The sequence below is a fragment of the Phyllostomus discolor genome, chromosome 4, assembly GCF_004126475.2.
Source record: "Phyllostomus discolor isolate MPI-MPIP mPhyDis1 chromosome 4, mPhyDis1.pri.v3, whole genome shotgun sequence".
NCBI lineage: Eukaryota > Metazoa > Chordata > Mammalia > Chiroptera > Phyllostomidae > Phyllostomus > Phyllostomus discolor.
Window position 1 is genome coordinate 31,383,266 of NC_040906.2, and position 26,905 is coordinate 31,410,170.

The 26,905-nt window shown below is 35.0% G+C and overlaps 1 protein-coding gene across 1 annotated transcript in view; it reads left to right on the forward strand.

Annotated features, from left to right (window-relative positions):
- Nucleotides 1-18,397, forward strand: part of BOLL (boule homolog, RNA binding protein) — a 54,708-nt gene extending 36,311 nt beyond the window's left edge. Inside the window, 1 exon segment of the mRNA XM_028509618.2 lies at nucleotides 17,886-18,397. Coding sequence (XP_028365419.2) covers nucleotides 17,886-17,993 — 108 coding nt within the window. The 3' untranslated portion in view covers nucleotides 17,994-18,397.
- Nucleotides 18,398-26,905: the final 8,508 nt, after the last annotated feature.

The window sequence follows — 26,905 nt, forward strand, 5'->3', positions numbered from 1 at the left end:
CTAGAAAGGATTAGAAGTAAAATGGTCATTATTTGCAGGTTACATGATACTGTTTATAGAGAACTCCTAAGATTCCACCAAGAAACTACTAGAACTGATAAATGAACTCAGTAAAGTAGCAGGATACAAATGTCCAGAAATCAGTTGCATTTTTATATACCAATACTGAACCATAAGAAAGAAAAACTAAGAAAACAATTCCATTCACAATTGCTTCAAAAAGAATAAAATGCCTAGGAACAAATTTAACCAAGAATATAAAAGACCTGTACTCAGGAATATAAGACACTGAAGAAAGAAACTGAAGAACGTACAATAAACTGAAGCATATACCGTGTTCATGGATAGGAAGAATTAACATCATTGAAATGTCCATATGACCTAAAGCAATCTATAGATTTAACACAATTCCTATTAAAATATTAATGGTGTACTTCACAGTACTAGAACAACTATTCCAGAAAATTATATAGAACCACAAAAGACTCCAAATAGCCACAGCAATCTTAAGAAGAACAAAGTTGGAGGAATCACATTACCAGGTTATCACATTATACTACAAAGCTATAGTGAGCAAAAGAACATTGTACTGGGATAAAAACATACACATATATCAATGGAACAGAATAGAAAGTCCAAAAATAAACCCACACCATTGTGGTCAGTTAATATTTGACAAAGGAAGCAAGAACATACAATGGGATAAAGATAGTCTATGCAGTAAACAGTGTTGGGGAAAAATAGGACAGATACACGCAAAAAAAATGAAATTAGATTACCTTTTTACACCATACAGGAGAATAAACTCAAAATGGATTAAAAATTTAAATGTAAGATTCAAGACCATAAATATCCTAGAAGAAAACATAGGCAACAAAATCTCAGGTATTTCTCATAGCAGTATTTTTTCTTCTATATCCCCTTGAGCAAGGGAAACAAAAGGGAGGAGGACTCATTCAAACGGACAACAGTATGGTGATTACCAGAGGGAAAGAGGGTGGGGAGAGTTAGAGGAGGGTAAAGTGGAAATAAGTGGTAACAGAAGGAGACTTTACTTTGGGTGGTGATGCAATATACAGTGCAATATACAGATGATGTATTATAAAATTTTGCATCTGAAACCTGTATAATTTTATTAACCAATGTCACCCTAATGAATTCAATAAAAATTAAAAATAAAATGTATGCCAAAATGAAAACAGTTAAACTCTTCCAGTTTGGGAATGTGTTCATTTAACCTAAATCAGATCCAGGCCAAAGAGTGATAATCTAATTAGATTTGTGTATGTATATACATATATATATTCAATAGATTTCAACTATCTACTATATAGCAGGGAATTCTGTTTATTCCCATATGACCTAGTTTCTTAATGATGCTCTTACATCATTACTGCAAGGAAATGGGACTGTATCTCTAGTAAGGAACTGTGGATTGATGAACAGTTGTGATGGTAATATCAATTCTGGTTTCAGTGTACTTTGGTAAGGAAAATAGGCATACTCTTGACAATAAAATGATGGAAATTACCTATTTTACACTCATATTTATGCTTCCAACCCATCCCAGGTGTTGGAACTCAATACAAAACAGTTAATTTTAAAGCGCCTCCCCACTCTCTCATATTCCCTCACCTCATCATCACTCACTCCATTCCTTCACTGCTATTATCACTGTAATCACTGTACTGCAAACATGAAGTAAAACCATAATTTTGACCTAGTCTCAAAGTCTACAGTGTTACTCAAGTTGCATCAAAATGTAAAACAGACTTCTTCTGATGTTAATACTTTGTCCAAATATATTTCTCTAGAAATAGTTGAGTTGGTAAGAGATAGCCAGAGAGTTACCACTCATAGATGCTCTGAGCCTCTCCATCATCTTTAAGGTTATAATTGGATAGGCAGCCCAGGATGAAAATCTGGCCCCATTTGGAGCACTCATTCAGGGCTTTCAGCATCTTATTAATGTTCTGTGGGTCCAGATCAAGTAAGTTGCTGTTTGGGTAAAATTCATTAAATAACTATTCAGCTGATTTAAACAGCAGCCAGCCAGATTAGAGAGAGCAGGGTTAGATTTAGGATGGTTCTCTGCAGGAAAGAGGTGGGAAATAATTTTTGTGTAGAAAATTGTGTTAGGTATTTCACAGAGCTGTTGAAGGGTACAGAGAGACTTAGTCATAGTTTCAAAGAAAACTATGGGGGGAAATGAAGCAATTAGTGAAAAACAAAAAGTTGCTCAAGAAAGAAAATGTAATTATAATACACCACTTGGATCTTTAAAGAACAGAATCTACTTGAGCATAATAATGAAAATATAAGCAAAACTTATAAAGAGGATGGGTAAGGAAATAAGATAAGAATTAAAATCCTCATGTATCATATAAGAAGTCATTAGATAATGAAATTGTTCAGTTAATAGAAATAGAAATGTGGAAGTAAATACTAGAAGAAACAACTCAAAATAAGGGAATGTGACTACTTATGAAGAAATGAAATAGGATAGGAGTGAGGGAAGGTAATGTTGGAGCCCTTTTTTCCTTACCATTTAACTGCTACTTGACTTTAAAACTATATGTAATCTTAACAAAAATAAAAAATTAGCTTCAAAGTGCAAAGAGCACTAGATTGAGTTGTGTTCCAGCCAATATATATCAGACAGATGTAAGCAACAACAGTAGGGGGGAAAAGAAGGATGACATTAATATAAGAAAGTAAATTTCAAAGTAAAAAAACATTAAACAAGATACAGAGAGCCAGTTTATTGTAATAAAAGGTCACACCAAGTCAAATAATGTAATATCAAAAAATATAGTTATTAACTGTTAGAAATACCAGAAGAAAAAAACACAACTGGGGAACTTTAATATCATAATTAAATTTAAGTATGATCTAAAAAACATTATATATGAATAATACATATTGAATTTTGTACCTTGCAAAGAAAGATATTTATTTTCTAGCATCCAAAGAACATTTCAAAAAATTGATTATATTTTAGTCACAAATTAAATTTCTATAAATTCAGTAATTTATATTGGGCTATGTTCTCTGACAATAATGAGCGTTACAAGAAGAGCACATGCAAGGCAGAAGTATTGAGAGACTGAGTCCCTGTCAGGCAAGGTTGCCTATTGAAATGGCAACAACTGCATTGATACAGCCTAGATGATAGTGCCAGGAACTCTGTCATAGACATAACAACCCGACAAACCACGGCACAGAGCTTTGGGACTCGTTTAGCCCACTTTTCATCCCTCTATTTTTTCCCACCCCTCAAAATATTACAAATAATCTAGCCTATGATGCCCTCAGGAGAAAATTGTCTCAAGGAAAAAAAAATAACAAAACATGCAAACAATGCAATAAGTGACAACAAAAAAAGACAGCTCTCTTCCAGAGAATTATCTCCAGATCTCACACTCATAGTTAATTTTTCCTTTCTCTTGAAAGGAAAATAAAGTTTACAGATATAACCTGGAAATAATTACATATCTCAGTGGCCTACCTTTTTTTCTTTCAACAAATGTTTATTTTTTTATAATTGACATATAACATCACATTAGTTTTAGGTATATAACATAATGAGTCAATATATGAGCATATTGCAAAATAACCACCATGGTAAGTCTGTTTAACATCCAAAACCTCACATAATTACAACTTTCTTGTGATAAGAACTTTTAATATATATTCTCTTAGTAATTTTCAAATATATAATACAGTACTATTTTGATTATTATACTATACATCAGTGGTCCACTTGGAAATGTCTTGTACATGTTTGTATTACCAAAGCAATAATTTTCTGCTTGCTTTTTTGTTACTCGGATAATTAACATAGGATTCTGTCAATCTGAGCTTTCTCCACACAACTATATCAGATAAGATTTATTGAAATTTACTGTACATCCTCTGGGCCTTTCTTCAGTACTTTAGACTTTAGTTATAGTGATACACTTCATGAAACAGTATTGTTTCAGAGTGTTGTATTTGTTGCTTATCTTTAAAACTTCAGAATAAACACATTAGTAACAGATTTTAAAATCTTTGTAAATTGCAACTGCAAAACACCCTATCTTCCTTTATTTTTTCTACAATGAAATATTCTCAACCTAAACTGTATTAGTTCTTCACTGCAAGGTGAAAAAAAAAGCCTATTTTATATTGTAAACCCTTATAGAAGACTTATTTATGTCACTCTGTAAACTTTAACCAAGTTTTGTATAAAAGCTTCCTCTCTCAACTTTAAAAATTGGCCAAATAATTTTTCCGTGAAAGTATTCATAGGATATATTTTCTGTTTCTTACTGTGAATTTTGTCTATTTCATATAATGGGTGTACTATGTGGTATAACACAATCCCAATTAAAATCTTAGCAAGTTATTTTGTGGATATCAGTAACTTATTCTAAACTTTATATGGAAATGCAAAAATCCCAGAATAACCAACACAATGCTAAAGGAGGAGACCAAAGTCAGAGTACTAGCACTACACAACTTCAAGACATAATAAAACTACAGTAATCAAAGTAGTCCGGTATCAGCAAAGAATAGACAAACAGATCAGTGGAACAGAAGAGAGAGCCCAGAAATAGACCCACATAAATACAGTCAACCAATCTTTTACAAAGGGGCAAATGCAATATAATGGAGCAAAGATAGTCTTTCAACAAATAATGCCGGAATAACTAGATATCCATATACAAAAAAGAAAAATCTAGGCACTGCATCACACCCTTCACAAAAATTAACTTAAAATTCATTACAGACCTAAATGTAAAACTATAAAACTCCTAGAAATAAACATAGGATAAAATCTAGATGACCTTGGGTTTGATGATGACTTTCTAGATATAACACCAAAGGCACAATCCATGAGAGAAATAATTGATTAGCTGGACCTCATTAAAATTAAAAACTTCTGCTCTGAGAAAGACAGTGTTGAGGGAACTAGAAAACAAGCCACATGAGAGTAAATATTTGCAGAAAAAAGCCTGATAAATGCTGTCCAAAATATACAAATAAGTATTAAAACTCAACAATAAAAAAAATTACAATTTAAAAAACGGGGAGAAAAGGCCCTCAGCAAACACCTCACCAAAGAAAATATGCAGATAGCAAATAAGCATGTGAAAAGGTGATTAACATCATATGTCATTAGGGGATTACAAATTAAAAAAGCAATGAGTTACCACTACAACATACCTATTAAAATGGTTCAGGTCCAGAATACTAACAGTATCAAATGCTGGCAGGGATGTGGAGCAATAGAAACTCTCATTACTGGTAGGAATGCAAAATGGTCCAACAACTTTGGGAGACAATTTGGCAGGTTCTTACAAAAGTAACCATACTCTTACCATAGACTCTAGCAACTGTGCAGTCAGCATTTATCCAAATGAGTTGAAAATTTATGTCCACCAAAACCCTGCACAAAGACGTTTATAGCAGCCTTATTCATAGTTGCCAAATCTCAGAAGCAACCAAGATGCCCTACAACAAGTAAATGCATAACTGTGGTATATCTAGACAATAGAATATTATTTTGTGCTAAAAAGAAATTAGCTATCAAGCCATGAAAAAGACATGGTCAAACCTTGAATGCATATTACTAAGTAAAAGAAGCCAATTTAAATGTGCTACATACTGTATGATTCCAACTATATAACATTTTGGAAAAGGCCAAACTATGGAGACAGTAAAAAGATCAAGGGTTTGAGGGACAGAGAGGTGAATAGGGAGAGAACAGATAATTTTTAGGTCAGTGACACTATTCTGTGTGATAGTATCAAGATGGGTACATGTTATTACATATTTGTCAAAACCCATAGAATGTATAACCCCAAGTATGAACCTTACTATAACCTATGGACTTTGGGTGATAATGATGTGTCAATGTAGGTTCATCAATTGTAACAAATTTCAACATTCTGAAAGCAGATGTTAGTGGAGAGGTTATGTATGTATGAGAGTAGAGAATCTGTTGGAACTCTGTACTTTCTGCCCAATTTTTGCTGTGAACCTAAAGCTGCTCTAAAAAATAAGATGTATTTTTTTTTTAGTTACTAAGGCATCAGGTATCAACCCAGAACCTTTATTGATTTCTTATGTTTAGTAATATAATTAGTTGTGGATGTTCCCCATATTGAAAAGAAAACATTGGAATAGTGTGAATAATTGTTTCCTATTATTTCATCATAGCTACTATAATACGACAGTCTTCTTTATGCTCTTATTATCTTAATAAAGGTAATATAATGCTTTATATATGTATTATATATGCTATATTTTATATATTTTTGTAATTGTTGGAAAGTTTTGTTTTCCCATAATGGCAATTCATATCACCATATTTTTCTTTTTATCTTCCCAATACATTAAGTGGTAGTATATCCCAACTCAATCAGATTTTCTAAAAGAATTGGGGAATTATATTTTTAATTAATTTCAGAATTTAGTTCCTGCTCTAAAGAAAATACAGAGTGGGGTAAAAGTAGGCTTACAGTGGTGTGAGTACATGGAACACAGAATTTATCCTTGTATTATTTTTTAAGGTTTTATTTATTTATTTTTAGAGAGAGTGGAAGGGAGGGAGAAAAAGAAAGAGAGAAACATCAGTGTGTGGTTGCCTCTCACATGGCCCTCTCTGAGGACCTGGCCTGCATCCCAGGCATGTGCCCTGACTAGGAATTGAACCAGCTACCCTTTGGTTCACAGCCCACACTCAATCCACTGAAATACACCAGCCAGGATCCTTGTATTATTATTTATGAATTATTATATTATTTTCCATATGAGCAACTCTAAACCTACTTTCGCCTCACCCTGTATGTACCTGAATCATATTGCCTTTGGTTTTCCTAAAATGTCAAAAATGAATGTAAGATTGCTTTAACATAGCCACACTGAACATTATATAACTTTTTATACTTAATGGTAGTATGCAAGATGGGGTCTATATGATGTCCAATTATTTACATGTAATCACTGAATTTAAAGAAAGGAGATACTAAGATTCTGCATTGAGTTTTAAAGTTAATCTGGTTCAAAGGCCTCCTCTAAAAGCATCTGCGGCTATGATTGTATAACAATATAATTGTTTCTCTTAATCTTATGTATTTTATTTTATATTTTTTAAAGCATGATTCTGAGAAGGCATCCATAGGCCTCAGTAGACTGCAAAAGGAGTTTGTAGCAAACATAAAAATAGCTAACCTCTTAAAACTATTTATGAAGATTTCTGTAGTACCTTTAATAATATACAGAAAAAGCAAAAATAAAATTATAGTTAATCTCTATTTTACAGTCACTTTCTTTTACTTGTTAGCTACATGTTCCTAATTCTAATATAGCCTTTTGATCTTCCATACTGGTTGAGGTTATTTAAACTACATAAGCACATAAGCAGTGACATAGGAAGCAGTTTGATGAGGAATACCAACCAGATATTACAAATACAATTTACCACATTAAGAATATACAACTTTCAGCCCTGGCTGGCATAGCTCAGTGGATTGAACGCAGGCTGCGAACCAAAGTGTCGCAGGTTCAATTCCCAGTCAGGGTACATGCCTCAGTTGCAGGCCATGACCCCCAGCAACCGCACATTGATGTTTCTCTCTCTTTCTCCCTCCCTCCCCTCTCTGAAAATAAATAAATAAAATCTTAATAAAAAAAAGAATATATAACTTTCTGCCCTGGCTGGTGTAGCTCAGTGGACTGAGTGTGGGGCTGCAAACCAAAGGGTTGCCGGTTCGATCCTCAGTCAGGGCATATGCCTGGGTTGCAGGCCAGGTCCCAAGTTAGGGGCACATGAAAGGCAACCATGCATTGATGTTTCTCTTCCTCTCTTTCTCCTTCCCTCCCCCTCTCTCTAAAAAATAAATAAATAAAGTCTTTTTAAAAAAGAAAAGAATTCTTAAAAAAAGAATATACAACTTTCTGAAACATAATAAATATAATTTTCTAGTAATAAACTAACAGTCTCAATTTTTAAAAACTTAAGGACATGGAATAAGTATTAAAAACAAAGTTTCAATATTTTTTAAATATATTTTATTGATTATGCTATTACAGTTGTCCCATTCCCCACCTTCTCTCCCCTCTACCCTGTACCCCCTCTCCCACCCACTTTTCCCCCCTTTAGTTCATGTCCATGTGTCATACTTATGAGTTCTTCAGCTTCTACATTTCCCGTACTATTCTTGCCCTCCCCCTATCTATTTTCAACCTACATTCTATGCTACTTATTCTCTATACCTTTTTCCCCTCTTTCCTCCTCCCACCCCCCTGCTGCTAACCCTCCATGTGCCCTCCATTTCTGTGGTTCTGTTCCTGTTCTAGTTGTTTACTTAGTTTCTTTTGGTTTTGCTTTAGGTGTGGTTGTTAATAATTGTGAGTTTGCTGTCCTTTTACCATACATGTCTTTTCTTTATCTTCTTTTCTTAGATAAGTCCCTTTAGTATTTCATAAAATAAGGGCTTGGTGATGATGAACTCCTTTAACTTGACCTTATCTGAAAAGCACTTTATCTGCCCTTCCATTCTAAATGAGAGCTTTGCTGGATAGAGCAATCTGGGATGTAGGTCCTTGTCTTTCATGACTTGGAATATTTCTTTCCAGCCCCTTCTTGCCTGTAAGGTTTCTTTTGAGAAATCAGCTGACAGTCTGATGGGAACTCCTTTGTAGGTGACTGTCCCCTTATCTCTTGCTGCTTCTAGGATTCTCTCCTTCGTTTCTACCTTGGCTAATGTAATTATGATGTGCCTTGGTGTGTTTCTTCTTGGGTCCAACTTCTTTGGGGCTCTCTGAGCTTCTTGGATTTCTTGGAAGACTGTTCCCTTTGCCAGATTGGGAAAGTTCTCCTTTATTATTTGTTCAAATAACTTTTCCACTTGTTGCTCCTCCCCTTCTGGTACCCCTATAATTCAGATGTTGGAACGTTTAAAGGTGTCCTGGATGCTCTTAATCTTTTCCTCAATTTTTTGAATTCTTATTTCATCATGCTTTCCTGCTTGGTTGATTCTATCTTCCTTCTGGTCCACTGTATTGTTTTGAGACTCAGATTCCTTCCTTTCACTATTGGCTCTCCTCCATATATCTTCCTGCATCTCTTTTATGGTAACCTCCATCCTTTCATCTAAATTGCGCCCAAAATCAACCAATTCCATGAGCTTTCTGATCACCAGTGTTTTGAACTGTGATTCTGATAAATTGGCTATTTCTTGGTCGCTCAAAAGGATGAGTCCTGGGAGACTGATCTGTTCTATTGGAAACATATCTTTCCCTATCTCTCTTTTTTTCCCCGGTCTGGTCACTCTTGTTACGGTGGAGGGCGGAGCCTTGGGTGTTCTCTGGGGCTGGGCACCCCAGTCGCTAGATTGTGATGTTATATGTGGGGGCAGGGTTGGGAGCAGGAGGGAACAATGGCGGTAGTTCCGTTCTCCTGGGCTCAGACCCTTCTCTGGGACCCTGGGCTGCGAGCTCTGCCCTGGTCCACAATTGCTGCCTCACTGGGTCTGCCAGCCGCAGCTTGCATACTCAGGGATCACTGCTGCGTTCTTGTGCCCCGGATGGCTGTCGCGCTGATTTCGCGCCAAATTTTCACCGACCTCTGCGCGCCGCCGACCCGCATCAGCTCCGTGCCCGCCGGCTCGTCTTCTCCTACCAGTCTGGATATATGGGTCTACTTCAACTTCTTGGCTGTCCGACTTCCATTCAGATAAATCCTCTATCAGTTCTGGGTGTTATTCTATCTGTAAATTATTGTTGTTCTAATCTTGGTTGTGCGAGGAGGTACGGTGCATCCACCTATTCCTCCATCTTGCTGGAAGTCCCAAAGTTTCAATATTATACGGAAATTCATATGCTTTTGTAAAGACTTAGAAACTAAACTTTTGATGGTGGAAGAGTAAGTATAGATTTATCTTAAATATTATGATAACTAGTGCAGAAATACTTATTATATATTTAAACATATACAGCAGGTCCTCAAATAATGCCATTTTCTTCATCACCACTTCATTATAACAATAAGAGGAGAAGTCCTGGCCAGGGCCACTGTGTACAGTTTACACATCCTCCCCATGTTTGTGTGGCTTTCCTCCAAGTACTCCAGTTTCCTCCACATCCCAGGGATGTGTGCGTTGAGGTGAATTAGCCTGTCTATGTTGTTGGTCTGAGCAAGTGTGGATCTGAGTGCACCCTGTAACAGAAGGGCATCCTGTCCAGGGTGGGTTCCCACCTTACACCCAGAGCTGTAATTTCTGATCTTTACTTTCATTTATTTAAGGTGAATCCAATATATTTGAAGCCAGTGATATTTCTACAATATAGAGTATATACACTCTTTGAATTTAAGACATCTTATTAAGAATTTTTTTATGTAGAATTTCAGAAGTTCTCAGCCTGATAATTTCTTTTTTGCCTGACTAAGTTAAACCAGGGGTCAACAAACTTTCTGTAAAAGGTCCTATAGTGAATATTGTAGGTTTTGCAGCCTCACAGTCTCTATTTCAACTATTCAGCACTACTACTGTAATGGAAAACAACCATAAATAAAATATAAACAATGAGTGTGACTGTTCCAGTAAAATTTTATTTACAAAAACAGGTGATGGACCAAATTTGACCTGCAGGCCATAGTTGCACTGACCTTGGGTTAACCCATTGTCAGGTTCATCTATCCTCTAAAAGTATAATGTGAAATATAGTACAAATGCTTTAGTTATATTTATATATTTCATATATTTATATTTTTAACCTAACATGTAACCATATCCTTAGCCTTTGGCCTGTTTTAATATTTACATTTGCTGTAACTTCTTACCAGCCAAAATACTAATCAATGTGGTGGAAAGTGTGGATAAAGATAATTTGAGATATTTATTGATTAAAGTATAAGAATAGATATTAGTTGATAATGATATTCTGAGTAATTTTTGTACTTCTTTTATGGTGGGGGATCTATCTTATTATGTGGCACATTTTACTTGTGTATCCAGTTATGTGTCTTCAGTCTTTGAGCATTTACTTTTTCTTTGTATTCTGAGTCTGTCATTCCCTCCAAATGAGCTTTTTATCTTCTTTTTTTCCACTTTTTTTATTTTCCCTTCAATCCCAGAATTTTTGAGCATCTTACTTTTCATGACATAAGATTCAATTCATTAAATTTTAATCCCTTACAAAACTATTTCCTAAACTTTTTTGGGTAACATCTTCCCTTATTTTGAGAACACACAATATTAAGCTTTTGGATTTTGTATTCCATGTTCTACTAATAATATTTTAAATGTATCTGTTTTGGAAAGGAATAAAGGAGGTACCTTTTTTATTTCATATGAAATATTGTTCCTTCAATATTGAGATCTATTCAAACTACTTAACTAAGATTTACTGCCAAGAGTTCATGACTTCTTATAGCCAAATTCCAGTGATCTTGTCCTAGTTCTTTTCCTCTTACAGTCTCTAATTCAATTCTATGAATTTGTCTGTGCTAAACTTTTATTGTCAGATGTGCCTCTTTTTCCTTGCATTCACTTTGATCTTTCAGTATCTCTTTCAAAAATATATTTCTCCCTTATTAGTCATGACATGATTCTCTTTGCCCTCTACACTGTCTTTTGAGGGAGTTTTCCAGTTTTCTGCTGCATTTTAGTGTTTAATAGTGAACCGGACCCTAGTGCTTTGATTCTCTTCCTAATTTAACACTAGAATAACAAGACCTGGATAGATGATCATTACCTCCCCAAACTGAAAAATGAATACACAATTTCTTAAATTTTATTTTCAAGATTCTCACCTTATATGTTCATTTGTTCATCATCTTCTCAAACAATACCAATGATTTTTCTAAGCTCTTGATGCTACACAGTCTGTTGATACTGTTCTGTCATTATTTTCAGTTTGCTAACTTGCTAAGAATAATATATTCATTTGTCTTTCCACTGCCAAATACCTTTTCTAAGGAGTTGTTGCCTAGCCAGATTACTATATGTTTCTTCATGACTTCTCTATCTTCAGTTTCCATCCTTTAGTCATGTATACAAATCTGAATTTATTTTTTATCTGAAGTTAGTTTTTTTTGCCTCTAACCACTTTCATCAACTCTTATCTATATCCTTACCAAATTTTTTTACCATTAAATTCTATATTCTTCCTTCATTTTCCCATACTTAACAATCTAAATATATTCGTCTTTCAGTTTTCCCAGACTTACCAACCTAAGTTATCCATATACTACAACTATTTGTATTTCTTCTCTCTGAGCTATGATGAAACTAACATTCCTGTTCTCTTCAGGTATATTGAGCAATTCCACATACTTAGAACAATTCGACTCCACTTTTTTTTTCTTGAGAGGATCAAAGCATATTACCAATAAGTTATGAGTAGCTGACTAGGCATGATAGCTGTATATATTACCACAGATTTTATTCTTCTAACAAATATTTACTGAGTACCTACCATGTGCTAGCAATTATTCTAGACACTGAGAATACATCAGTAAACCATGTTAAATGGCATTGGAAAATCTTGAACAGGCCAGAGAAATCCAGGCCACTCTATAAAGTTTAGCAAAGCAGATAAGTTTGAACCTCTAGAGCCATGCTCTTCCCAATATGATAACCGTGAGCCACATGAAGCTAATTTTAATTTTAGATTAATTAAAGGAAATTTAAAATTCAGTTCCTCAATTGCTACTAGCCACATTTCAAGTGCTAAAGATTCCCATGTGGTTATGTGACAGTGTGGATATAGAACCTTTCCATCAACATAGAAAGTTCTATGAGAAAGTACTGTTCTAGAGATCTTGGAACAAATACGGAAAATTTGAACCTATCCAAAATTTAAAATATGTCATAGAACAGCTTGGTTCCCTAAATTAGAAGCTGGTGTATGCCCAAAATACCAAAAAAGCTAGTAGCAACTACATTGTTTGTTTCACTCAAACTAATCTTAACACACACACAAAAAAATCTCAGGATGATACAGATATATGGAATTACTCTGTATGTCTGCCCTACAATGCCAGCTTGAAGAATACATTTGGGGTTTTGGACAGCTTTCTAAATTGCCTTCTGCCAAACTCTGCTCCCCTTTTAAAAACATGTCTTTAAAAACCACCTAATGATGTCTTTAAAAATAGAAGGAATGTTATAACTTATCTTGTTTCTTTATCAACCTGTTTCTTATTTTTAGTACTAAATGTTTATATTGTAACACTAGAAAAGAGATTGTCTAAAATAGATTGTAAGTAGAGAGACATGCCTACACTCTGGATGCCACCAAAAAGCTTTAAGAAATTAAGATTGAGCCCTGGCTGGCGTAGCTCAGTGGATTGAGCGTGGACTGTGAACCAAAGTGTCGCAGGTTCGATTCCCAGTCAGGGTACATGCCTGGGTTGCAGGCCATGACCCCCAGCAACTGCACATTGATGTTTCTCTCTCTCTCTCTCTCCCTCTCTCTCTCTCTCTCTCTCTCTCTCTCCCTCTCCCTCCCTCCCTCCCTCCCTCCCTTCCCTCTCTAAAAAATAAATAAATAAAAATATTTTTTAAAAAAAAGAAATTAAGATTGGCCAACCAGTGTGGCTTAGTTGGTGGGGTGGGTACATGAGTAGGTTTCAGGTTCAGTCCCCAGTCAGGGTGCATGCAGAAGGCAGACAATCAGCGTTTCTGTCTCTTTCTTCCTCCCTGTCTCCTCTCTCTAAAATCAAAATAAAAATAAAATTAAAAACTTTTCTAAAAAAAACTGTAGTTACTTTTTAAAAAGAAATGAAGAGATTGGTTTTGGAAGCAAATAAAAGTCCCTTGGAGATGTCTGCTACCTTGCTTATTCACATGGGTTCAGGGCAGTCTTTCAAGTAAGGATGAAGGTTGCTTTCCTATGAGATGGCAAAGAAAGAAACCTCAAGACATTTTTGGAACTTCAAGAACTTGATTCACCTAAATCTATAGGTATTACAGGCAAGTCTTATGGCAACTATGTGGCTTGGCTTCTTTGCCCTGAGAGGCTAATTAAAGTTCAATTTGGAGATTTCTTATTAGATTCAGCAAAGCAGATTTAAAGAAGCTTATCTGATCAATGATTATGCTTGTTGTGATTATTGCAAATAATTAGGCCAAATGGAAACTGGGACTTAATGCAGTAAGCAGTTTTAATTTGGCTGTCTTTGATAAAAAAGGACTTCCAGCCAAGATGGAGGCATAGGTAGATACACTGTGCCTCCTCGCACAACTAAAAGAAGGGACACAACAAATTTAAAAACAAAAACAACCAGAACTGCCAAGAAAATCAAACTGTATGGAAATTCTGACAACCAAGGAGTTTTAAGGAAGAAACATTCATCCAGACCGGTAGGAGGGGCAGAGATGGGCAGCTGGGCAGAGGACTCACAGCAAGGCGGTGGCTGGTGGTCTGGGCAATCCCACATTTGCGTACGGATAAACCAGGAGGAACAACTGGAGAACAAGACAAACGCATAACCCAGGTTTCAGCGCAGGGAAATAAAGCCTCAAAACCTCTGATTGAATAAAACTGGGGGTTGCAGCAGTGGGAGAAACTACCAGCCTCACAGGAGAGCTCATTGGGAGACCCTCAGGGTCCTAGAATGTACACAAACACCAGCTACCTGGGGATCAGAGCACCAGAAGGGCCCAATTTGCTTGTAGGTAGCAGCAGAAGTGACTGAAAGCCAGCAGAGAGCTGAACAAGTGGCATTGTTCCCTCTCAGAACCCCTCCCCCACATACAAATGCCACAACACAGCAAAGTGGGTTGCCCCACCCTAGCAACTACCTAAGGCCTAAGGCTCTGCCCCTTACTACATAACAGGTGCACTGAGACAAAGAATGGCACAAATGAAGGAACAGATCACAAGCTCCAGACAAATATACAACAAGTAGACCAAAGAGATAACCAACCTATCAGATGCACAGTTCAAAACACTGGCTCACAGAATTGGTTGAGTATGGTAGCAAAGTAGAAGAAAAAGTGAAGGCTACAAAAGGTGAAATAAAGGAAAATGTATAGGGAACCAACAGTGATGGGAAGGAAACTGGGACTCAAATCAGTGGAGTGCACCAGAAAGAAGAAGTAAACATTCAGTCAGAACAGAGTGAAGAAACAAGAATTCAAAAAAAAATGAAAAGGCTTGGAAACCTCCAGGACACCTTTAAATGTTATGTTCCAACATCTGAATCATATGGGTATCCGAAGAAGAGGAAGAGCAACAAATGGAAACTTATTTGAAAACATAATGCAGGAGAACTTCCCTAATCTGCAAAGGAAATAGAACTTTGAGGAAGTCCAGGAAGTTGAGTCCAAGAAAGCTGGACCTAAGGAAATACACACCAAGACACATCATAATTACTCAAAATTAAAGATAAGGACAGAATCTTAAAAGCAGCAAGAGAAAAGGAGAGGAGTTTCCATAAGACTATCAGCTGATTTCTCAAAAGAAACCTTACAGGCAAGAAGGGCTGGAAAGAAGTATTCAAAGTCATCAAAGGCAAAGACCTACATCCAAGATTACTCTATCCAGCAAAGCTAATATTTAGAAAGGAAGGGCAAATGAAGTGCTTTCCAGATAAGGTCAAGTTAAAGGAGTTCATCATCACCAAGCCCTTATTATATGAAATGGTTAAAGGGACTTAACTAAGAAAAAAGATGATCAAAAAATATGAACAGTAAAATGACAACTCACAACTATCAACAATCAAACATATAAAAAAAAAGCAAAAACAAACTAAGCAAACAACTAGCACAGGAACAGAATCACAGAAATGGAGATCAACAGTCGAGGGTTATCAGTGGGGAGGGGAAGGGGGAGAATGGGGGAAAAGGTACAGGGAATAAGAAGCATAAATAGTAGGTCCAAAATAGAGAGTGGAAGGTTAAGAATAGTGTAGGAAATGTAGAAGCCAAAGAACTTACATGTATGATTCATGGACATGAACTGAGGTGTAGAATGTGGGAGGGAGAGGGGTACAGGGTGAAGGGGAATAAAGGGGGGAAATGGGACAACTGTAATAGCATAATCAAATACATCTTTTAAAAAATAAGGGTGATATTAGGGGGAAAAGTGTGTTTCAATAGAATCTACAGTACACCGTTGTGGATATTAGACTCTAGTTAAAGTTATTTTTTCCACCTACAAACTGAATTGGATCCCAAGTTTTTCTACTTTCTTCCAAAATAATGTTTCACTTTTCTCCCATCCTTTAACATAGCATTACTGAGAACTAAAAACAAAAATTTCTAAGCTTTGCACTTGCAAATGACTGCCAAGGGACCTGATAACCTTGAAAGAAATCATTTCAACAGCTCATACTTAAAACAATCTCAGTGACTGATGTTATGTAAACCATGCAGAATTTACATCACCAGAGATACTCAAACTGCAGGATGAGGAGGATTTATCAGATTGTCACTGCTTGATTTCATTCCAACAAAATAAACTTGAGCCTTATGTCTAAAACTCTCTTAACTTCTTACAGACTCAGAAACTGATTTACAATTTGCTGTTATCATTAACCTTTTGTTCCTTCTGTTTTCATAGGCATACTCTTATTAAATATCTGATTGCTTGTTTACACAATATAGGTCTCACTTTGGGAGCCCATCTGCATCACCAACTCCTGAATGAGACTCAACATTTAACGGAACTGACTTATTTTCAGGACTATATAATTGAGGTCAATGAAATATGAAGCAATCTACCAACTTCACTTCTGGAATGATACAACAATTCCATATCAAGATGATGGTGCATCAGGGATTCTGGCCTATCCCTACTTTGGAAGAATCAGCTAACAGCCTCTCTGTTCCGGTCTTGGATCCCATTTCTCTTGTCTCCCTTAGATCAGGCAGGGAGAGACTTCCATAAAAAGAGATAAGTGGGGACCACAACCTTTGTCAGCAAGAAGCAGTTGCTGAACAGAGATTGTCCTCCCTCATCACTCCTAAAAGATTGCAGAGATGATAGTCTCTGAGGGTGAAATGAAACAGGCTAGTAATCCAGAACAAGTGGAATAGGTGAGACAGATAGTTAAAGAGCCAAGCAAAAGTTTGCAACCACCTAGTAAATCACAAAACCCTATCTTCTCTAACCAAGGACATTTAACAATAAATGGTTTAGACTTCTCCCCAACCAGAGGATATATAGCTTAAAACACCCTACTCTGGGAAATAGCAAAAATCCATTAGTCCATTTGCCAGTTACACCCAAGGAAAGATGAAGTTAAGGAAATAAACTTCATTTTAGTGCAACAGCATAAAGCTGATGAATATTCTATTGAGATCCTCCCCTAAGACCTTCCCCCAAACTGCCAGATTTTAAAACTCTTTAAAATGAAGGACCCAGCATGTACTGTCGCTCCGGGGAGCATGCCTGTGTCTTTCCTTCCCCCCTCTGCTTCTCCACTAGGTATGTATCTCCTAAACTCTAAGGGACCCCACAAGACTTGCAACCAGGGGAGCAATGGGCAGTGGCAGCTTGTCCCAGGCTCAGCCCCTGAACCTATCTCCCAGGACCCTTTTTCTCTGACTTAGCCAAAGCAGCCCTGCCCAGGATCCCTCCTGTTGGTTCTTCTATCCTAAGCCCTTCCTTGTTTCACTGTCCCCAGCTTTAATAAACTTACTCTTGAAATCAAAAATAAATAAATAAAATAGATTGTAAGCTCTTAGCGGTGAGTAAACCTTTCCTGAGTTCTGGCCCCATCCTAATCTCTAGCCTCTCACTTCATAACACACTAGTATAATTAGTATCACATATCCTGCAAGTATTTACTAGGTATTCATTGATGTCCTACACTCATTTACTCTAACTTACGTTTCCCCTTCAGTCTTTCTATCTATATTTCTTTCTCTTTACTTAACAGACAGTGTGGAGCATTCATTATTAAGACAAATGGGCAGCTCTAGCCCAGCTCAACTGATTTCTTGTTCAATGATCCTTGTGTGGCCGACATCCTGCTTCAACGAACCGGCTAGAAGCTGCCCGTTGTGAAACTTAGGGTTAGTTTAATACCTCACCATACTTATTTATTTCACTATAAACTGTCTAAATTTGATGAGATTTTCTTTTTCAGCCTTGCTCTACAAAATTATTTAGGTAGATGTGGCATGTTGGTTTTTTAATGTGTTAATCTAACTGTAGTGATGTTTTCTACATGTTTTATCCATTCCATAAATAATAACCACAATGAGAATAGTGAGTGTCTTTCATTTTCTCTGCTTTGTGTTATTCTTCTTAACCTTTAGAGTTATGTTTGTCATAATTGTTGCTATCTTTTAATATTTAAGAGTCATTTCAAATTCTAATAGAATTTTTAGTACTTTCATGCTTTTCAGTATATAGTTAATCTTAATGACTTGGTTCTGCTTTGCTATTTATTTTGTCACTTAATATGCTTTTGTCTTTTCTATTTTTTGTTACCACTACTCTTTATTTAATTTTGCTTCTGTCATGGTTTTTTTAAATTTGAGTAGTATTTATACTTTTTTATAACATTTACCAAATGTTACAAATACCATCACCATGATCAGTATTCTTTCCTTTTCATGTTACTGTTATGACTACATTAAATTTTTTCTCTAATGTTTGAGATAAGCTGCAGCCTGCCTCCACATAAGCCATTGGTATCAAATATTATATAACATGGGATTTGTTTTGATGAAAGAAGGGTTTACCTCTGACACGATCCCGTAACATGGGCTGATATTCTACTGGATTTTAGTGTTCTTTGAATCTTTGAATCTTTTGATCTTTTCTTTTTATATGTTACCAATATACTCAATTATATGTTATTAATTCTTAAAAGGACCATTAATTGTTTCATTAAAAGCAAAACTATTTCTTATACCAAAGGGAAACTTTAAATTATGATTCTAAAACCAAGTCTTATTATAAAAGTGGGAAATAAGTAGGGAGGAAAAGCTGTTGTTCAAAAGTTACAAAGCAAATCCTAAGTATTATCACTAAAATTTCTGTAGTAGTATAAAAAATTCTTACATTAATTTGCAGTTTTTTCACTACTTCCTAATTTTAAAACAGAAGAAGAGGGAAAGCCTAATAATTGGCATACCTTAATAAACCTATATCTTCCCTCTCTTACTCCATCCCCAATATCTTCCATGCTTAGCTAGCAGCAGAAATAATAGGACATAGTCCTCCTATTTTTTCCTGGTGAGCCAAATAGGGTGTTTCTTTTAAAACCATAATGAAAATGCTTGTCAGTCAAATTGCTTCATGAGCCAGTAGGCCATATGAACATATATTAGCATACAAGGATCCCAATACATTAGTTATTCTCAGTTTTCAAAAATGTGAATAGACTAATACTCTATTTGCCATATATAATGTGTACCTTTTTGCCAAAATTTTTTAAGGAAAAATAAGGATGTGCATTATACATGGATATAATAATTACATACTATGATTCTATTAATGGGTATAATAATCTTGTGTATTATACTCACAAAAACATGGATGTGCATTATACACGGCAAAATACGGTAAGTTCCACAATGAAATTTCAAAAGGTTTTTTTGTAAATAAAAATTATTATCCACTGATGTTACAGATTTTCTTTTAATAGCACTATCTTGATAGCAAACAAAAAGTTAATGTTTTCATTTTCAAAATGTTAAACATGATGCTAAACACATCCTGGGCTGTTAATAAAAATTAATAATGTACTACTAGATAAGGACCTTTGATAATAATTGATGCCCTAGTGTATTTCTTCCACAAAGCTATATAGATTGTATGCATGCACATATATAATATATACACATGTAAATTATATGCATACACACATTACATATATACATTATTTATACATATACACTTTCTTAGAATTTAGTTTTACTTTGAGAAGCTAGTCAAAGCTGGAATTATTGTCAATCTGAATTATGAAGAACATCATCAACCTTCATGTCATAGCTTTGTGGCCCAAACATATTACTTTTAAAAATGTCAGCTAGTAATGATAGTACAATATTTTCAAACAAATTTATACATAACTCCCATATGTAGGAGTGTGTTTCCTGGATTTATGCTATATTTAACTATGAAGTAATGAATTGGAGTCACATACACAAAAATACTGTGTGTCTTTTCCATAGGTAGTGTTTGGCTAGTATTCAAATGTAGAATCAAAAGATGAGAAAAGACTGTAGGAGGGCATCCCATCCAACCCTGATATCATGCTTCAACATACCCTATTGTCAGAAAAGTAAATTGCTGGCTCCGGCCCTATACTTTGACTAAAATTTATTCTCAATCTCTATAGTCTTAAAAGAGGAGCAGGGCAATATTTTACCCAAAGAATGGATATAATAGTCATAATTGGTACTATTTCAGCTCTATTCTGTGTTTTTATTTCTGTGCATGAATTCCTAAAATGTTAGCAGCTTTTGTCCTTCCATGCTGAGTACTACTGTTTGGTTTTTTTAAGTCCTCACCTCATAAAGACATGCTTATTGATTTTAGAGAGAAAGCAAGGGAGGGAGAGAGAGGGAGATAATTATCAATGTGAGAAAAACATTGATCGGTTGCCTCTTGCATGCTCCCTGACTGGGGATCAAATTTGAAACCTAGGTATGTGCCCTGGTAGGAATCGAACCTGCAACCTTTCAGTTTATGGGCCAACCAACTGAGCCACACTGGCCAGGGCTGAGAACCACTTTCTACTTAGTGACTACAGTTATTGCAATTTGTTGGACCTGCTATATGTTCCTCTCTTTACTTTTATGTATTGCATATATTTGTTAATATTGTCTGCATTCTCCTGGTTCCTCTCAGAAATAAAGTGCCATCCAAGATCACTTGTTTTATTTCACACTGTCATTATTTTATTTCTCCTTTCTATGTGACATAATCCTTCTTCACTTTTCTGTATAGTTTTATGGCTCTCTTGATGTACCTGTCAGGATCTACAAATATAAAAGAGTAGGCATCGATTTCAAACCAGTGAACTAACAGATTAAGGAATTCCAGTTTTATCATTTTTTTAGGCATGCTGCTTAAAACAGTATGAACTAATGTAATTTTGAGCATAGTTGTATTTAAGTGAAGCTACACAGTAACAGGCCAAATAGTCATTAACACATTTGATTTAAGCTAGTGAGTGGTGATATCATATTGACATATAACTTATTTGTAAAACATGTAATTAAAAATTTTCCATCTACTGATTTATCAGTTTTCCTAATTTTGATATGCATTTTTTAGTTAAAAGAGGCCAATACTTGATTATTTACTAATATTTTGGTGCATAATTTTCTTAAGCTAGTATGTTAACCTCAGTTTTGCATTTCTGTTATGGTGTGTACTCATAAGTAACTGTCAGTATTTCTCTAAAGATGATATGAGGCACAAATATCTTGGTGTACCTCCTTCCTTTGGAAAACAGGGGTATGAGAAGCTGCCTCTCAATACTTAGGTACTAAAGCCCCTCCCTGCTTCTCAAACTGAGAGTCTTTTTCTCTTCTGCCCTTTTACCTATTGGTTTTTGTTCCTCATCAGAGAAAATTGGGGGGCCCTAGAGGCTCACACTTCTTATTCTCACTTATAAGAATACTCATAAGATTCTAGTATTCCCTTATACCTAAAGAGAGAATTTCTTTTTTTATTTATTGTTGTTCAATTACAGTTGTCCCCACTTCTCCCCATTATTCTCCCCTGCCCTGCCTACCCTCACCTCCCGTATTCAGTCCTCCCCACCCCACCATTGTCTTTGTCCATGGGTCCTTTATATATGTTCCTTGACAACCCTTTTCTAATAAGAAAGCCCTTTGATTAGATACTTTTTTTCTTCATTTCCTCCCTTAGTGGAATAGAGAGGATAAAACAAATTTCAGAGTTTTTCTTTTCTGGGAAAAATGACACTTGTCAGGAGTTGGCCATCTTTTATGTTGTTATTTTATTTTGTAAGGAAAGTTAAGTTTCTGCTCCAAAGTAAAAAAGGCTTCAAAGTAAATATTTCAAAGTTTTTAGCATTTATTTTTCTCCCATTACTTATCATCAACAGCCTTTGTGGCACCTTTATCTTTGGTAGGTTTCAGTGCTGTAAAAAGTTTTCCCTTTGGAAAATTCCATGCTAAAAATCAAACTATTCTTCTTGTCCCATGAGTTCCCTAAACCCATCAATTGTCCTTTTTCAATCTGAAAAGAATTCCTCATCTGTTCACCTGTTATCTCCTTTCCAACTTGTTTTCCAAGTACCAAAGCTTGTTTTTTGAATCAATAAAAAAACAAAACAAAACCTGAATGCACTGGCAATGAGAAAGGCTTCTCTTCATCTGGCTTTCCCCCATTCTGGTTATTAGCATTCTGAAGTCATCTTCTATTTTGTATTTTGGATAGAACTCCAGATTTTTAGAGATCCTGAATCTTTCCTTATCCACCCAATTCAGTTAACTTTGACTGAAAATTGTAGAGCTTAAGGATATTGACTATGTAGCCATTGCTTATGCACTGTCATCTCTGCTCTCATTTTCAAACATGGCTCTAAATTGAAAGAAAACAAATACAATCAAGCACACTTAATTTTGGAAGAGTTTTGCCTAATTCCAACCATATTACCAGTGATATTTAAGTTCACATTGAATTCCCATAAAATATGTGTCTGTTGGGCTAAGTATACATATAAGCTAATAACAATAACTTGAATTCTAGATTTTGGGAATAAAAGCAAAAGAGGAAAAAGGATCTTTCTGTACCTCAACTTCACTAAGAATGGTGTTAAAGAGAATGCCTATTAACAAACACAGATACTTAATCCAATTTGGTAGAATTTCCATCAGCATAATTTAACATGAAAAAAATTGGGCAGTGAGGGGAAAGATGTTTTTGGCTTAAGAAATCCAACTTAAAAGCAGCTAACTCATACTTAAGAGAGTATCATTCTTGGTTTTCACAGCTTCTTCCCTTCTCCCACTTCTGAACCCACTAGTACTCTTCTAAAGCTCCATGTTATTCACAATGGTTCTAATACCAACAGAATGACACTTTGGAAGTATGAAAAAAAGAGAGCCAAGATAGCTTTTGCTAACATGGAATATTATATCCTATTAATTCTCAACTGCTTTTGCATTATATATTATAAATATTATAAAAGGAAATTTTAAAAGATGGTGATCAGGCAAATAATTACCTTTTTGTCTAATTCCTAAAGATCAGATGCAACTAGAAAGCATATGTTAATTAATACTCATTTTGTTCATCTTTATCTTATTCTTGATTTCAAAAAGGCTGTCCTGTTTCCTCAAAAGATTTCATAGGTACAACCCAAGATAATAATGAAATTGAGACATTTTATATTATACTTTAGTAGATTTATAAGAAAGAAGTTAAAAACTTCTTAGAGCCCTGACCAATGTGGCTCAGGTGGTTGGGTGTCATCCTACAAAGCAAAAGGCCACTCACCAGTTCAATTCCCAGTCAGGGCACATAACCAAGTTGAGGGTTTGGTCCCAGTTGGGATACACACAAGAGGCAAGCAATTGATGTGTCTTTCTCACATCAATTCTCTCTTCCCCTTTCTCTTTTATTTATTAAATAATTTATTTTATTAATTCAATTTATTAATTTAATTTATTAAAAATATTTTTAAACTTTTTATAAAAATTCTAATTCTGATTTATTATATAAACCTAACACTATACAATTAATTTACTTGTTTCTTGAAATTAACTTTCTAACTCATCGTCACCTTTCCTTAAATTTTGCACACCCTTTACAGAGGTTTCAGCTTCCCTTATTTTCTTCTAAATGTTGAATTATTTGGGAAAATACCCAAAATTTATTCTCAAGATCATTTCTTTACAGAAATCACCTAGTTCATCTACTTTCTTTATTAAACATCCTTACAATTGATAAGCACTTCACATACATTCTCATTTCATCCATTTAATATTTTTGTGAGATAATCAGGCAACTTTTTATAAGTGAAGTGAGACTTTGAAAAGTTAAGAGATTGCCCAAGATGATGTAACTATTAAGTTGTAAAACCCAAAACTTCTAATTACTAATTAATTGTCACCTGTAAGGAAACAGATGATTCTGGTGAGTTAGGGAGAGGAGTACGGAGAAGGGGTGAGAGAGGAAGATCCTTAGAGAGCACAACACTTTTCAGAAATAATTTTTGTCCCATCCATGAGTTATCTTTTGTTGGATCACTAAAATTAAATCTTATACAAATTAAATCTTAGACACAAATAAAATGTCTATTCTAATCCCTTAAACATCTGGGAGATTGAATCAGAAATTATTTTAATTCTAAAATAAATAAACTGTGATAAACATGCAACTGTTTAATCATGTTTTTATCAAATAACTTAGGAATAGCTTCCTAACCAAAATAATGGAAATAGAATTATTCTATAATTCAGATTGTTAATCAAAAATTTTCTCTTAAAGTGTTATGCAACTTGGCATTCTGGGAAATATAAGAAGGAAAACAAGGTTAAAAAAGGCCTTCTAAGTTATCCAGAAAAAAAAAAAACATTAATCCTTCTAAAATAGCAAAAGATAGCTAGCTATAAGTTGTGTCATCTCCTCTTTATATTTTGGGAACATGACTTCCATGTTTTTGAAAGCATAAAGTCCACCAGGAAAAGTAAGTGAACTTTTGGTTGCTTTTCTTTCTTTCCATTCTTCTTGCAAATAACTGAAATATAGGTATTTATCAGGTTTTGTATAAACCCTCCATGTAGTATTTGCTATTTTTTGGCAAGAGTTATTATAATTTAGGTGGTTGTGTTTCTTTAGATCCTAATGACAAGTACCAAACTCATGCCACTCTTTACACTAACAAAGTGCATAGAATTTTAAGATAAGTGGATTATTAAGATAATTGCCTACTGCCCTGGCTAGCATAGCTCAGTGGATTGAGCACAGGCTGCGAACCAGGCATCGCAGGTTCGCTTTCCAGTCAGGGCACATGCCTAGGTTGCAGGCCACGGCCCCCAGCAACCGCACATTGATGTTTCTCTCTTTCTCTCTCTCTTCCCTCTCTAAAAATAAATAAATAAAATCTTAAAGAAAAAAAGATAATTGCCTACTGAAGTCTCCTCAGCTCAAAAATTGCAACAGTGCCTAAGGTTAAAGACAGTTTATGTCATTGGAGTGAATTTTCTTACAATACTGACTTTGATCATTATCTTTATTTTACAATAATTCATAAATGTTTCTTTTCTGGTTAGAGGACTGTTTTGTAACTTCACAAAGTATCCTGAAGTGATATGAATAAACTCAGTGTAATTGCACTATTAAAAACATTTTTAATCCAAGAAGCAATGAAGTCTAGTAGTCCCTTAAAAAATTATCCATTGTTTTTATGAATTACTCCTGATAAGTTACCTATTCTAGCATTGGCAGGTTGTTTCATTGTTAGTAGACATGCCTAGAGTCTTGGTAGATCAACAGAGCATCACATGTGCCCACATCAGGTAAAATACAATGGTATATTATCAAACATCCCTATTTAAAGAAATTTTGCTTTTTGTCTTGGATGTTTGGTTCCTAATTATATGTAGGTTGCTAGTTTTTATAACTACTAGAACACTTGGAATTAAATTTCTGTTGTCGGATTCAGGCAAGGCAGTTGATTTGGCCTATGTGCTTCTTCCAGAGTTCTATTCAACTTTATGAAATAAACTCAAGCTCCATGATATTTGCATTTTTCTTGAATCACAACACTCAAGCTCAAATCATTTAAAGCAGGCAAAGCAAATGATGAGTTTTCAGGCAAAAGCATTTGGCTAAGCACTGATGCTCTGGAGCATTTAGTCATTATAAATAAATGCCTTAGCTGAAATTTTCCTATTTGAGTGTCTTGAGCAGAGCTGTATCTCCAGCAATCCTTATACTCAGCAGTGCATCAAATAAACATTGTTTGTTGGAACAGATATTTTACTTAACAATAGAATAAAATATTACTCTATTAACATGAAAGTTCATTAATAATTCCCTGATTTTCTCTGGATAGTTGTTTTCTCAACCATAGGATCTGACTCTAATGTTACATATCACTAAGTAAATTAATCTTTTTAAGAAATCTTTACTAAAATTCTGAGATAGCACAAAGGAAGTGTAACCTTATAATTTGGAAATACCATTAGATATGGCTATTCTCAGATCCTTTTTAGTGAGTCTTTTCATAGGCCAAGAGTGCCTCCCTATTCAGCAGCAGGTTATAAGGTAACCTACTCTTCTAATGGGAATTTCCTGAACCATATCTTGTCTTCTCAGAATCCAGGCCCAGTTAATATTATTCTTAAAATATTTCCCTTAAGTAATTATAAAATAATAGCCATTTAAAATGTATTAAAACCCTATTTTTTAAATCTCTTAATAGGAACCAAGGTTACATTCTGTGAGAAGAAGCTTTTCTCTACCTTCATCCGTAGGCTTGAAGCCTCGATATTCTCGAAGCCCACACTTTCATCCTAGAAAAGATTTCAAAGCAGAGGATTCAGTTCTTACTCCACCTTCCTCTATTGATTCTGTTAAGTAGAGTCTTGGATAAATTTTTATCCAATATTAGAAAACAGCTAGCCCCATGTGTGGTTTGGTAACAAATACGAGGATTTGGGTGTGTTTAAGATTAAATGTTTTTACTTTTTTAAAGGGAATTAAAGAAATCTTAGTAGGCAGAACATTGGAGATGCAGGATAAAATCATGGTTTCCTTTATTTACACACACTTAAGTAAGATAGACTTGTAATCTGTAACAAATAAAACAAAGGATATCTATAAAACAAATATTTTGATAAAGTTAGAAAAATTTGGTCACCATCTATCTTATCAACATGATAATGTCAAAAACCACCACTTAAAAACAGCTTTGGTGTTTGGATTTTTCAGTTTTATTCCAGGTGTTTCATACATGTAGACA